Source organism: Fopius arisanus, unplaced genomic scaffold (assembly GCF_000806365.1).
Source record: "Fopius arisanus strain USDA-PBARC FA_bdor unplaced genomic scaffold, ASM80636v1 scaffold00011, whole genome shotgun sequence".
Classification (NCBI taxonomy): Eukaryota; Metazoa; Arthropoda; class Insecta; order Hymenoptera; family Braconidae; genus Fopius; species Fopius arisanus.
Genome location: NW_011887750.1, coordinates 1022851 through 1037135, shown reverse-complemented (window position 1 = coordinate 1037135; position 14285 = coordinate 1022851). Strand labels below are relative to the sequence as shown.

The following is a 14285-nucleotide window of genomic DNA, read 5'->3' as shown; positions in this document are numbered from 1 at the left end:
CCGGCGTCTTGACAGTCTTAAACCGACAATCCATAAAGAACCATCAGATTTCGAGCGACCAGTGCCTTTTTCTCAATAATTTCATTCATTAAATACATTATTATACTTATTAACAATTAGCAAATTGTTTATACTGTGTCCTAGTGCATTTAATCAAAAGTAGATATATTGAAATAAACAGTACAATGACGTTGCCACTTCTCAGGATACAGATCGATCCGATCATGGGCGACGAGATCGGCAGAATGAGATGTCCGATGAGTGTAAGTCAATGATATCTATTGATTATTTCCTTTTCTCAAATATTACTTAATCTGATGGAGAGTCACCTCATATCGATTATTTCGCGCCTTTTTTATTGATATCTCCTCCAGCAAGAAAGCATCAGGAATTCATTCTGGGAAGTTTCGACCGTTCCTCCGATTCGTGGAAAAATTCGAGGGCTTATCTAGTTCCAGGAATTAAAGGCTGATGAAAATAAAATAAAACGAACAGCTATTACTTTTTCCAGCTACTTACACTCCTACCTGATCATCAATTAACAGGAAATACAATTAATTATTTTTTAGATATTCATTTATTTATTATCTATTGGATTGTTCATGGGGAAAATGATATTTCAATTTCTCTGTATATTTGCACATATCAGTTTTTTGTTTTATTACGTCTTTTGTTTTTCGATTGTTGATGGAAATGTTAAAATAGATGTAATGTATGGAAAACAAGACAAAGTCGCGGGGTCGCGGATTGTGTCGGGAGCCGGCAAATGCAGGAAAAATATAGGCAAAATACAGGCAAATAGCGGGAAATAATAAAAATGACGTTATGTATCGTGTACGGCGAAGTGAAAGAGTAGACGATGGTGGGGGTACGACAGGCGCATCGGGGTTCAGTGAGCGAGCGAGTGACACGGCTAATGGCAGGCGGTGTAGGTGATCCTTGATAAATGGCTCTGTCTAAGGTGCATAATTTCATCCCAACTACCTGCAACAATGTTCACGACTCTGTCAATGTATCCCTTCGCGTTCACCGACACCCTCCAATAATACATCAACAATTGATCGTGTAAATTACTTGCAAAATATCAGCATATCGCTGTCGCCGTTTTTGGATTCCAGGACAACCAATTGTAACTGTGCCACATACACATTCACCGCACGGAAAAAGTTTGATCGTGCATCAGCTGTCAAATATCGCGATAAATCCGGTTCAATGCTTTCCTAATCAGTGGAAAAAATCAATTAATTTCTTTTTTAACCCTTTGTTTGCTGCCAATGATGTACTCCATGTTTTACGTGGCCTCCACCGTTGCGTCATGTCACCGACTTTAGCATACTTTCGACATATTTTATATATTTTTTGTTTTTTAATTGTTGTTTTATGACTAGGTTGAGAGTGGCATCGACATGTTTGAAGCACCAGGAAGTAACTGCATTGCTGACAACAGATGCAGGGAATACAGTCCTTGGAGCTATGATCTACTGGGCAGAAAATCCAATCACAAGGTAAACTCCTGCGTCGTATCTCAGCGATTAATAATACATTTTCCGTGTATATATGGAAAAAATCATTTTTTCGTTATTATGCTTGTAACAGACTACGTTGGAGGACGAGGATAGCCAGGATCTCAACAACTCAATGGTGAACGAACTCGTTGCAAAGATTCTCGACGATGAGCCGATAAGAAATGGCGAAACATACACAAATCAGTACAATGGGAATCCAATTTATCAAAATGACATACAATCACGACTGAAATCCAGAGACTACTCAGACAATTATGAAGGAAATGTTCAGTACCCATACCCGAGGATGCCAACTCATCCTGATTTGGAGGAACCTCGAGATTATCTCCGTGGGGTTAATCTGAAAGGCCTGACACTTAATGATTGCATTTCCAGCACTGAAAAATCTAACGACTACACCAGATTGGAACACCCAAGACCCTTTAACTCTAATGAGCTGAATGCTCCCCGAAACTATGCCCCCCTAGCCAACGGACTCTTGACGACAACAAATGGCTTCAACTATCCCCAGCCCTCAAATTGGACAGACAATTTATTGTCTCCGGACTATACAAAAGACGTATTTGGTAATTATCAGCAGCCCCCTGCCTGTACACACCCTGACTTGAACTTCAACACAATTGGAATCAGTGAGATGGAAGTTCCCAGCAATATGGTGAACCCCACCAATCATCACTCCACTCCTGTCATCAATATTCACGACTCTTACAACACCAGTGCAAACGGTCCAACTTATCGTCCAGGTTCAGCCATGACAGACTTGAGTGGCGACTCAGGATTCCTCTCTAACTCTCCCCTCCAGCACTTCTCACCAGCAGATAACGTTCTCCACAACTGTTTCACCAACAGCTACCAACGAAATAATTTCGAGGAGATGCCCAACGAGCACAGATACCTCCAACAGCCCCAACACCAGCCGTACAAATTGGAGAAACCCATCGAGACTAACTACAGAACTGCAATGCCAAATTCAGGGAGGTATCCAGGTGGGAATGAGTATCACGATATCAGAAACAACGAGTACAGGCCAATTACTTCAAAAATTGATGAGGCTCTGGTGAATATGCTGAGTCCCCAGTTGAAACAAAAGGACCAGATTAATCAGAGTTACAGCCAGATGCGTTTCCCCCGCAGTGTCAACTCTCAGAGCATGGACCAATCGCCTAAGTACAATTATCCAGTTGACAATGGGTACCACCATCGTTTCACTGCCAGTACTGAGAATCTTAAGCCACTTCACAGTCCGGTGTATCAGACTGGGAAACGTTCTGCAAATCAAACCTGTGGGTATCAGAAGGATCCGTTCGATTTGGCTGGAGAAATTGGTTATACCTCGAATGCACATCTGGCACTGGCAAGGGCCTCTGTGGACACCAATGTTCTCAATCACTTGATGATGAAGCAACATCAGCAGCTTCAGATGTCAGTTCCCGATGTTCTGTTGAATCAGCGACTCCTGAGGGCAACTGCCCAAGCTAGACCTGGAGTCTTTCCATCCCTAATGCCGGTAATTTCTGCTGTTCCATCCTTGCACTCGATGCCCTTCCTCTCTGGGGGAATGGGGCTCAGGGGAGGAAATGTGAGGTCCTCGAGACGCGCTGGACCCGCGTCCCTCCTTCACATGAGGCTTGAGCAGACGTTCGAACAGTTTAAACTCCTGGAGAAGGAGCGAAAAAAATGTGAGGCTGGCCTAGCTGCTCATTTTCCAGGGAAGAGAGTTACCAGTGCTAATAATATTATTGTTCCGAAGCTTCAAGGCAATTCATCACGTGCTGATAGGCTCATTATCGATCATCTGAGGGAGCACGCTCGCGTCATAACTCTGATTGCAAAGATGGAGCATTTGAGGGGCGCGAGCATGAATCAGAGAATTCACAAATCTATGGAGTACTGGCTGGAGTCAATAAAATTTGTCCAGGAGTGCCGCAGGAGGGAAATTATACACGCCAATAAGAGACAGAAGGATAATCCACAATGCAGTCCAATTCAGGATGACAAAGATATTTTAGCTCTGGCTAACAGTATTCGTGAACTAACAAAAGCCTCAAGATTAGCGAGAACAGGAATGTTCAACGCAATGCAGGCAACACTCCTTCACAACAAGGACATCGAAAAAACTATCGTCGAAACATCGAAGGATGCCATAATACCACTCAATCAAGGTGAAGCCCAGGCAATTGTCGGTGAGACAGACAACTTCACAATTAGTACCTAGCAATATTGCTCTGAGGTCAGCTCAATTTTACTCTACGAAATAAACTCTAAGTTACAGCTATCCGTTCTTGATTGCGTCCGCTAAGAGGAAAACCCTTCGCTACATTACTATTTTTTTTTTACGTTGGGAAAATCATTTTTTTTTGTCAAATCTTGGTGCTAAGATGTCGAAGCTTTTTTCCATAAGTAAGAATATAAAGTAATCGATACCTTCATGAGAACAATCAATTCAAGGGATGAAATCATTACTGAAGCCGTCAATTTTACGTCGCGACTTTTTTACCGGAAGAAAATATTAAAAAGAAAAACTCTAAACTTTACATATGAAAATTTCGATGCAAGGCATTTTAATACAATTTTATTTAGAACTTGTGAGAGTCCGTGTGAGACTCTACCTATGTTTTTCATTACTTTACACTTGCTAGGAATGTTCAAGATAACTCTTCGACCTCTTTAAAGTCCATTTAAAGATTTCTGAGTGTCGAGAAGTGACGTATTCCTCAAAATTCTTGAAAAAAAAAAGAAAAAGAAAAAAAAACGTCTAATAGTCGAAACTTGCTTAGATAGATAAATATAGACCGAAGGATCCGTACTAAACTCTGTGGGAAAATTAACTGATGGAATAGCTGAAAGAGTGGAAATCCCTCTGGATTTTCTCCTCATAAAAACTAGACGAAGAGATGTTTTTAGACTAGTTCAATGTGGCCTTCCTTATGTGTGTGACCCAAAATGTGTGTCAGATAGTGTAAATTTAGAGTTAAAAAGCAAGAAGAGTAAACAAGAAGAGTAATCGTTTCGATATTTGCGGTCGAAATAATCCTAGGTGTTTAAATGAAGCAATCCAAATATGCTGTCCATCGTACTGTTCCACGTGTACACGTAAATAAATACGTATTGACATGTAAACTGCTTGCGCGCGAGCAATCACAGATACATGTACGCGAAATATTTCGAGGAATTAGGCGAGATAAAAAGAAAAACAAAACCGACAGATACGAAGGGCCCCGGCGATTTTTCTGAGTCGAGTGGAATTATTTGAAAGTGTTACTATATATATTAATGCGTGACCTATATCGAGAACAAAACAATATGCCCAATGATAACATGCTGACTCACTGATGCTGTTGACTTACGCCTCGAGTAACTCTAGCATTTCATTCCTATTCCAATAATCTTGCGTCAAGAGACGATACACGTTTCATAATGTGAGAAATTCTCATGTAGATTTTTTACCAGAATTTTTCAGTCTTCTGCTGAAACCCAAAGCCTCTTCACTGGTCAGGGATAGATCATTTTTACAACATTTTCTTTTCTCTCGCAATTTATAAATCGACTACTAATGCATAACACATCATATCTACCGCGCAATGATGGCCATTTAATTTTTTTTTTAATATATTTTTTTAACATTTTGATGAATAGTGAAATAGTAGGTTCTGCGGTGCTTTGAGGTCTCTAAAGAATACTTTTGCATTTTTCAGGCATAAAAATCTATTATATTAACTGTGATAAAACTAATGCCAATTGAGTCGCCCGTAGATCACTCTCGCGATCAAAATACTAAAATAAAATAAAATATATTAACGGGGGACTTTGTCCACAATGATTCTCTCATTAACGAAGCTTTCGTCAATAAAAAAATGTACTTAATCGTTGTAGGGGAAAGAATGTCGCGTCTGTTTGAGGGAATTCAACCACAAAATGCCTCTGAGCAACCGCCATAAGTAAGGACCATAATGGAAACGAAACAATGAATAAAAACCCCGCTTTGTTAAATTTCCAAATGCTTGAATAAACTCACGTAATATAGGGGTGCACGGTAGGGCAATTTAGCAGGGTGTTTACGCTAGGAATATTCAGAAAAGAGAGGAATAGGCGTTAAGTGCAGGCTAGTGATGTGTTAGAAAAGCTGGGATTTATAACGAAGAACAAAGTGTTTTAACATTAGGAAAAATTCATCTCATTACAAGCACATGGTCACGGTTAATATTGAATTAAATAGGAAACTGTAGGTTACGTGTCCGACAATCCTCTTTTAATTGCATGTGATATTATACTACTATTTACTACTTGAAGAAAAAAAAAAACAACTCGTAATGTTTATGGAATAGAGGGATAGGCGAAATTTATTACCAATGCCGAGAATAATTCGTGAAATATTGAAGATTAATCTACTTGTTCGTGTAAATCAACAATTACTGCGGTGGAGTATTAATTTAAAGAGAAACACTTGATTAAATCTAAATTACTTTTAAACAAATGACCAATGCTCGCGCGATTAGACAAGCATATCTTGATACATAAATTTTCAATATCTATTGTCCATTAGATACACTTAATGTCAAGTTTTCCATCGTGATGTTATATTTTCTAGGCCGGTTTGTCCTTCTTTTATAGTTCGTTAATGGCACTAAAAGTTTTTCTCACAACGACCAATTGATTCGATACGACTGATGACGGCTTTGAGTTTATTTTTATTCATCATTGGAAATTCCTTGAGCATGTGCATTATCCAAGAATAATATACATGGAGTTAGAGTCATTGTTCCATTTAATTGATTTCGGCATGAGCTTTGAGACAAAAAATATGAAAATTTTGGAGAAAAAGAATTATTATTGCCGCGTACATAGCATATTTTATGTCATTACGTTCGAAGACATAATCCTGGACATGAAACCTCCTATGAATGAATGAACAAAAATCAAATAGTTTTTTGAGAATTCCTTATCGTCATTCAAAGCCGTTTCATTTAGTCGGAAATTGCGTTTCACAAATTCCAACGGATATAAACTCGTTTTCACATCCGTTTTTTTTTATTATTTTTTCGACTAACAGTTTTTCTTCTCTCACAATTTTTACGCAATTATAACAACGGGTGTTGATTTAAAACAAAAATAAAAATAAAAAAACTGGTTGCTTCGGCTTCCAATGGTAGTGGTAATGTTATAGATGGCTCAATGTGAAAATTACAAGTCTGGTTTAATAAGAGTACTATATTAACGTTAAACATAAATATCCAATGACTATTATATATTATATAAATATATATGGCATAAAGAGATAAAGGTGAAGAATAGGTATCGTGGGAGGGTTATTGATGGATAAAACCCGCGAAAGTATTCGGGTAAAGATGAATAGAAATGATATATAAATTATTACCATAGAAACATGCATAGATTGGGAGAATTAATCTATCAAGGAGAATCTATTCTCTACATAGGGATAATTTTTGCGTGCATATCAAACGTATCTGGGATTGGTCACGTAATATATTGCTCGCAAGAGAATTGAATATTCCATCGATGTAGTAAAATTATTAATGAAAAATTGGAAATAGAACAACACGGTAGGAGTGTGCACTAAACTTTTATCCAAGATGCGTCCTAACCACCCAATCCGGGTATTATTTTAGCGTAATTAATGTTGAATAATTAACGTAAACGTACATACGGTCTTCGCATCAAGTAATTTTCAACGTCCGCTTTGCATTGACAAAATAGATTAAAAACCATAATTGAATGAAATAATTGAAAATTAAAATGACAGAACTCAACATTTTTTATATTATATTCAGACTGACTAGTTCGCTTCAGGTGCCGGTCGTTTTTTAAATAACGAGCCATTTAATTAAATACGATTTAGTAATTTCGAGGGAATTAATTGTAAATTTGTTCAATTGTACATAAATAATTATTCTGGAAAAACGGTTGATTTCTCCAGACCATATCGAAACGTGCCCTAAGGCTATTCAACCAAATGGAATATATATTATTTTTCCCTTTTAACACCGATCGAATTTCCATATCAATCGAATTTTTTTTCATTTGATTTATTGATCAATTTTTTAGCAATTATTTTCGAACAAGAAAAATTAAACAACAGTCCCAATTGATCAAATTGAAGACCGAGTGGTAAATGGTAAATGTCATCGATTCTAAAAAATGCCTCGATGTTTAATTGTCAATTTAAAAAGAGCGTCTCTGAAAAAAAAAACGATAAAATCGCAAGATATAGAGCTTACTTCTAAAAATCCCTAGCAAATTGTCACGCAAAATTGGACATTATCCGAGCGTTTATATATAAAAATGTCAATGTCTAAATGTTTTCCTAGTGTTTAAGGTGGGTTTTAAAATTTATCGGATATTGGGGCGGCTCCTCAATCAAATGGCAACGTCTCAAATCATTCTTTAATTATAATTTATTGTTCAAAACAAACGAAATCTTCGAAACATCAGTTAATTCTCAGGGGAACGCAAGTTTTTCTCGCCCGGATTTCACATTTGTGATTCTTCAACGTGCTCGCATTTTTTTTTTGCCACTTTTTCCAGTGAAACAAACTGGAGTTTAACTACATGAACATTAGACAATCTTGTTGCACTGCTTTCAGAGTTTAAATAATGAAAAAGAAAAAAAACAAAAGATTCTGAATAGATGGTTGATGAACTAGTTCATAGAGATTTAAGAGAGGTGTGACAGGAAGTAATAAAAACGGAAGAATTTTTTTAAAAGATATTGAACAGGAGTTGATTGGAGGATAGATTTTGATATACTCGATTTGTGGACCATTGGAACATTGTACAACGACTGCGTTACAATAATATATTTAAAATGTACGATAAAGTTCTCTTGGACAAGAGGGATTAGCGTTATAAAGTTCTTGCGAGCTTCACATTATTTTACCATGAGATTTCGCGCTGCGAGGCAATTATTTGATTGAGGAAGATTTGAACGAATCAAATCTGACGTCGTGTCGACAATATTTGCTAAGGGATGCTATTAAATTAAAATAAAAAATGGAGACGCTCGGTAAACAGTGCAATAAATCGTGTTTAGAAATCCAATGCTTGATTCGTTGTGCTTTCTAAATTGTTTAATAAAATTCTACATACAGCTGAATAATGGAAAAAAATAATTAAAGAAATTAGAGAGATTCATATGTTCCGTTGAAAGGCATATCGACTAAATTTATTGTGAACTCGCTAAGTGGTGACGGTCGATATCTTCGGGTTAGATGTGATAGCTTAAAAACAGAATTAATTAGATGTTGAATGGCATTGGAATGTCATTTGTTGGTGGTAACGACTGTGTAGTATCATTCAATGGCATAGGTAAAGGTAGATCTGTGCTTTAAATATTATTATTTAAGTACTAGTTTTTTTGTTCCTCGTTTTAAATGATAAAAAAATTGGCTAGTTTTATAACTATATTAGTATTTTTCTAGTTTTCATGAGAATAACGTAAATGTGGAAGAGTAATATTTTATCAATCATAAAATATTCATTGACTATCATTACGACGACATTACGATAGCTTCTGCTGAAGGGACAGTTTAGTTACCTTCGTGTTATTATTATTATTATTATGTTTTTTTTTTCGCGTCGACAGTGATTATTTGAGATGAAAAAAGGGTACGAGACTGCCAGATTAGGATACACTTAATGTATTTATTTTTCTTTTTTTAGAATCACGATATTTTCCACTTTCTAATATGTCGTTCTATTTTTGCAAGCAGAGAGCGATTACCTAGTCTACAAAGAGATATTCAAATATCTAAATGAGAAAATTATTATTATTATCAGAGATTACACTTGCCGTCTGATTAGAATGGTAATAGCAATTAATAAATTAGCTTCCATCGAACTAATTCCGTTATCAAGTCTATTTGTTGGTGATTAGTTAAAGGTCTTGCGATCAGTATTTCTCTAGTGTTGTCCCAATTGTGTGAATAGGGCAATGGGAAAAGGGGAGAGAGAGGATGCATCCTGTAATAGTCACGTAGAATTAGAATTATGGGTTCATCTTGGTTCATACTAACATTCTTATGTTTTTGTTTACGCATATTATATGATTGACACGTACTAATTATATCATATTAATATATTGAATTATATCGTTAAATGGGCTGTGGTAAAAAAATATAAAAATACAAAAAAAAATACCTAACTAGCTAGATGGTTTCGTAGTGTCACCGTCTATCTGTTAAATCTATCACAACGACCACTATGCACAAAGCTGTACCTTATTAATAATGTTGGATAGTGAGGACGAGAAGATGATAGAGATAAAAGAAATGAAATAATCCGTCATAATAATTGTCAATAATGTGCTGTATTTATAACTGTACCCCGCAATGTGCACGCGAGGGTTTGTTAGACGAGTTTCAAGTAAGAAAAAAAAATTTCCGATTTGTTTGCTGTCACGTAATTGCGCTCTGCTCTAAAGAAGAACAAAAAAATTGTCACTCCATAGCATGTTGAATGACGTCATTCATTCGAACAATCAGTGAATTTATGCATTTTTATTTTCTTTATTGTGTTTTTTGAGTTTTCCAATGGAAGATGCAAGGGGTAATTGCATCTTTGAAGCAGAACGCCGAAGCAGTCAGTGTGACCTTCACGTGTAGTTGAATTATTAGCTCTTAGTCCGCTAGCTAGATTAAACTGGGACGAAAAGAGAGATTGTAGATTCTTGCTCAATAAAATGATGAAAAAAAAAAACACATGCGCTTCGAATTAGACTGGCAAGGTACGTCCTCCTGGGGTGGAATAATCAGTAATTGTTTCATTTTTATAAGTTGAACTTACTCGAAATACCCAAGTGGAGGACGGTCTTCCCTTCTGAGAAAAAAATGTGAATGAAATAATGAAAATAATTAATATTAATATGCATCTGAGAATTCACGAACTCGTCTCCTTCCAATTCTTTTCTACCAATCGCTTGCCAAGTGTTTTGTCAATTTCGTGATTGAGACGAGCACGTGAACGAGGCTAATGATAGTAAATCAATCTCAGAACGTGTCTTTGCAGAGTACTTTTCAATTTTTTAATTATTGGTAGGTATTTATCCCTGAGCTTAATTGTAATTCGCCTGTAAAATTCCTGTTTGTAATTCTTGAGATTGAAATGAGAATGAGAGAAATTAATGTGAGGCGAATAATGGAAGAATTAATATAGATTATTGCAGGACTCGAGTAGTTGGGCTTGGTCATTGCTATGTGGCAAAATCATTTAGTTTAAACATTTTTCCCAAGGTGCTTAGAATTAGGGAAGTTCGTTGGAATTATTCGTGTGATGGAGTATAACTTACTAATTGGAAATATTAATTAATTAAAGAAATCTCAGAAATGTTTGTAATTATTTTATGTTCGTTCTCGATGCTATGAAAGTGTTTGTTTATTGTGCCGTTGTTATTTTTCTTTCAATTTGTGATGAGATTGCGACAACTGCGCGATGACGAATCGCATTGTGAAATTGAATAAGAAATTTATGTATATCTTTGAACCTACTAATGGTTGAAAGTTGTGTTTTATTCGAAGTGTCCTTTCTATGTACTGGTTTAACCCAAATAAATGAGACCTTTCATGTTCAAACATTACTCACACCCAAATCAATCGTTAGGATTAGATGTTTTCCTCCTTTTTATTCAGTTTATTACATACCCTACATCTTTATATTATGCATTTTAACGATTTTATTTACTTTATTTACAGTAGATCCCAGACGTGCGCAGGTGAGCACGTTCATGGAGAATTAGCGCTTCAACGCTGAAAATCAATCATAATAGAATTGAATTATAAAACTTCCATTTGATACAAATTTTCACGAAATTAGCTGCTATTCTGTCTAATTTCGTCCAATTTTTAACAGGATTACAGGAGAATCGAAGAGGTATTTTGTACAATTGAAAGACACAGAATTTTCAAAAAAAAAAAATAAGAAGAGAATCAGACCGGTATTTTGTGAAATTTAATTTCGCCCGCCTGTCGACAAAATACCAAAACCAACTGGATTACTCCTTACATTTTCTGTGATCCTGTTACAAAACTCTTATTTGATTGAAGCCAGGTCGATCATTGAGCAAGAATCGAGCATTGAAGACAAATCGACTGATCGAAGTTGAAACGAAATGAATAACAGTCGTTTGTTTGCAATATTTGCTAGCATACCTTTTCTCCAGGAACACATACAGTATTTAATTGTTTTCACACTTATACAAACTCCTCAGACAGGTAAGATGATAAATTTTTATGAAAATTATATTGTGTCATTTTGCAATTCTTGGAGTTTTTTTCTCTGTTCGAAATGTGGAATATACATCAATAGCTCAATAACATGGCAACGTAAATTCCCGAAAGAAGTTCAATATGGAGCACAACATAAAAGCATGATTTTTACGTAAATGATATTTTTAGTATATACGTTCCTCGGTTATTAAGTTATCGGCATATTGAGGAGGCGGAAAATAATGATATTGGATCAAATTTTTGTATTATCGAGAATTATTTTTTGATTTCTGATACAGTTGGTGTTTAGAGGCACATAACTACCAGGATTACTTCAAAAAGTGATTGAATCACTTTTCAGGCGACCAAATATGATACAATTGACTAAATGGATAAATATTTTTGGGCACCAGGGAGTATAAAAGATGACAATATAAATAGCAATTAAATTCTTGCTGAAAGTAAAAACTAAATGCAAATACCGAGGACACCGTCTATCACCAGAAGGATCACTGGGTTCATCGTCCGTTTCAAAGAAAAAAAAAAGAGAACAATATAGGGCGCATTTACGACTCACATTCGGTACCTGCTTATTAATCAATTTAAATAAAACGCGTCTCGTTTCATTATGATTATCATCGTTATAATAAATTTAAATTCCATTATATTCAAGAGATGATGCACTTTGACGGTTCTTGTACATTTCCATCTGCTTTTTCAATCTCCATCAGCAGTGTATGAAATATATCGGCCACTGATTCATTCTGTTTTGCACTTGTTTCCAGGAATGCTGCGTGCCAAGAATCAGCCAGGCGTTTTCCCTGTTCTGTCGTCACCATTCTGTCTACGTACAAATCTGTTTTGTTACCAACTAGAACGATTGGAACACTGTAAACAGAGAAATTCATTGATAATGCATTGATACTCACAGCTGGGTATTTAGTTTTATTTATTTTTCTCTTTTCTGGGAATTCCACGGAAGATGTACTCACTGAACTTTTCCAGTTATGTCGAGCAGCTTGTCGTAGATAATCTGTACAACCTCGAAGCTTTTTGCACTTGTTATGCTATATACCAAAACGTAACCGTGGATATCCATGGAATACTGTGTGGGGAATATGCTGTACTCATCCTGACCAGCAGTATCAACTAATTTAACTTCGTAATCTTGACTATTTACACGCGTACTTTTAGTGAATGCTGAAATGACAATGATTCATCGTTTTTTTAATTATTATTGATATATAATTAGTATTGTTATATATGATATGAAGGCGAATATGATATATCCTGGAGAAATTATTGATTTTCAACGTACTATTTTCAATAGTGGGATCATAAGAGTCCACAAACTGTCCCTCGACGAATTGAATGCTCAACGATGACTTCCCCACTGATCTATAGCCCATAATAGCTATTTTACGTTGTTTCGGTGGCATTTTGATTTGTTTTCTATTCTCAAGCCTTCAGGGATAAACCATAAAGACTCGATCATACTCTGGTTATCGCCTTGAACAAATTAATAAAATCACAACAATGTTGTGTAATTAGCTGCGATTGAAATGAGGAATCTTGTGCGGGTTATACCACTGCAGGCGGTGACTTAATTCCGATAATTATGCATACTCTGACCTTTATGATAACCTGAGAAATTTTCACACAAAAATCAGAAAGGGGAATTAAGTAGAGCCAGGCATGAAACAGAACAAAGTTCTTTCAGTAAACTACGGAGTTCATTTCATGCATTTTCTTCAGATGAACAAGTGCATGATCATGCATTCAACAAAAGACTGGAAATCTCACTAAACTGCACGAAGGCGACGTGGAATATAAACAAATTAATGTTATGCATCAATCGAAGGGGTAAGATAACGAGTAATTCAAAATAGATGAGTTAGTAATTGCATTCTACTCCAAGATACAGCAATAACCAAACAAAAATAATACTAATCAATTATTTGTACTCGTGTAAAGCGATTTCTCATCGTACAAGTGGAATTATTATTCGATGGAGATCGTCAGTATTTATATATTTGGCACTCTTCTGTTTTTGTCAAGAAAAGACTGAGAAAATAAAGAAAAAGAGAGAAAGAATAAGTACGGGCGTGGGTGTACTCAAGTGCGCGTTAAAGGGCTCAACAGCGTAACGTCATGCCTCAGAGGTGTTTATGTTTTTACCTGCTCCAATCGACGATTTTCGGTTTACACTTGAATTGACAGTAGTGGTTGAACTTGTTAAATAGCCAATTAATAACACTGGGGTTGGTAAATAAATAGATGAGAGATTAGTGATGTCGCGCAATAGTTGACTTCAATTACAAACGCGCGCACTTACTTATGTATTTTGCTTTTCACGAGGAAGGAAGGACAGTGATCCGCTTGCCCCGTGATTTTGCATGGATCAAGATGGTTGTACAGACGGGCGAATTGAGATACCACACGTGGAATCAACTCTGCGCGCTATCTGTCACTATTTTTTCCAATCTCAATAATCTATAAAGTCAAACAGAGCTTATATTACTTCAGAAGTTCAATAATCAGG

General features: G+C 36.1%; 2 protein-coding genes across 4 annotated transcripts; one reads left to right on the top strand and one right to left on the bottom strand.

The window, feature by feature from the left end:
• Positions 1–15: 15 nt before the first annotated feature.
• LOC105262863 (uncharacterized) lies at positions 16–11609 on the top strand. 2 transcript variants are annotated; one of them, XM_011298702.1, is made up of 3 exons: positions 16–263; positions 1389–1505; positions 1597–11609. In XM_011298702.1, the coding sequence occupies exons 1-3, from the start codon at positions 186–188 to the stop codon at positions 3739–3741; spliced, it is 2340 nt and encodes a 779-aa protein (XP_011297004.1). In that variant the 5' UTR covers positions 16–185; the 3' UTR covers positions 3742–11609. The 2 variants fall into 2 exon arrangements, with proteins under 2 accessions (XP_011297004.1, XP_011297005.1); XM_011298703.1 differs by lacking the exon at positions 16–263 and adding an exon at positions 900–961.
• Rheb (Ras homolog enriched in brain) lies at positions 11571–14182 on the bottom strand. 2 transcript variants are annotated; one of them, XM_011298705.1, is made up of 4 exons: positions 14079–14182; positions 13062–13252; positions 12736–12943; positions 11571–12631 (listed from the first exon to the last, which is right to left on the bottom strand). In XM_011298705.1, the coding sequence occupies exons 2-4, from the start codon at positions 13180–13182 to the stop codon at positions 12412–12414; spliced, it is 549 nt and encodes a 182-aa protein (XP_011297007.1). In that variant the 5' UTR covers positions 13183–13252; positions 14079–14182; the 3' UTR covers positions 11571–12411. The 2 variants fall into 2 exon arrangements, with proteins under 2 accessions (XP_011297007.1, XP_011297006.1); XM_011298704.1 differs by having other exon boundaries at positions 13922–14157.
• Between the last annotated feature and the right edge of the window lie 103 nt (positions 14183–14285).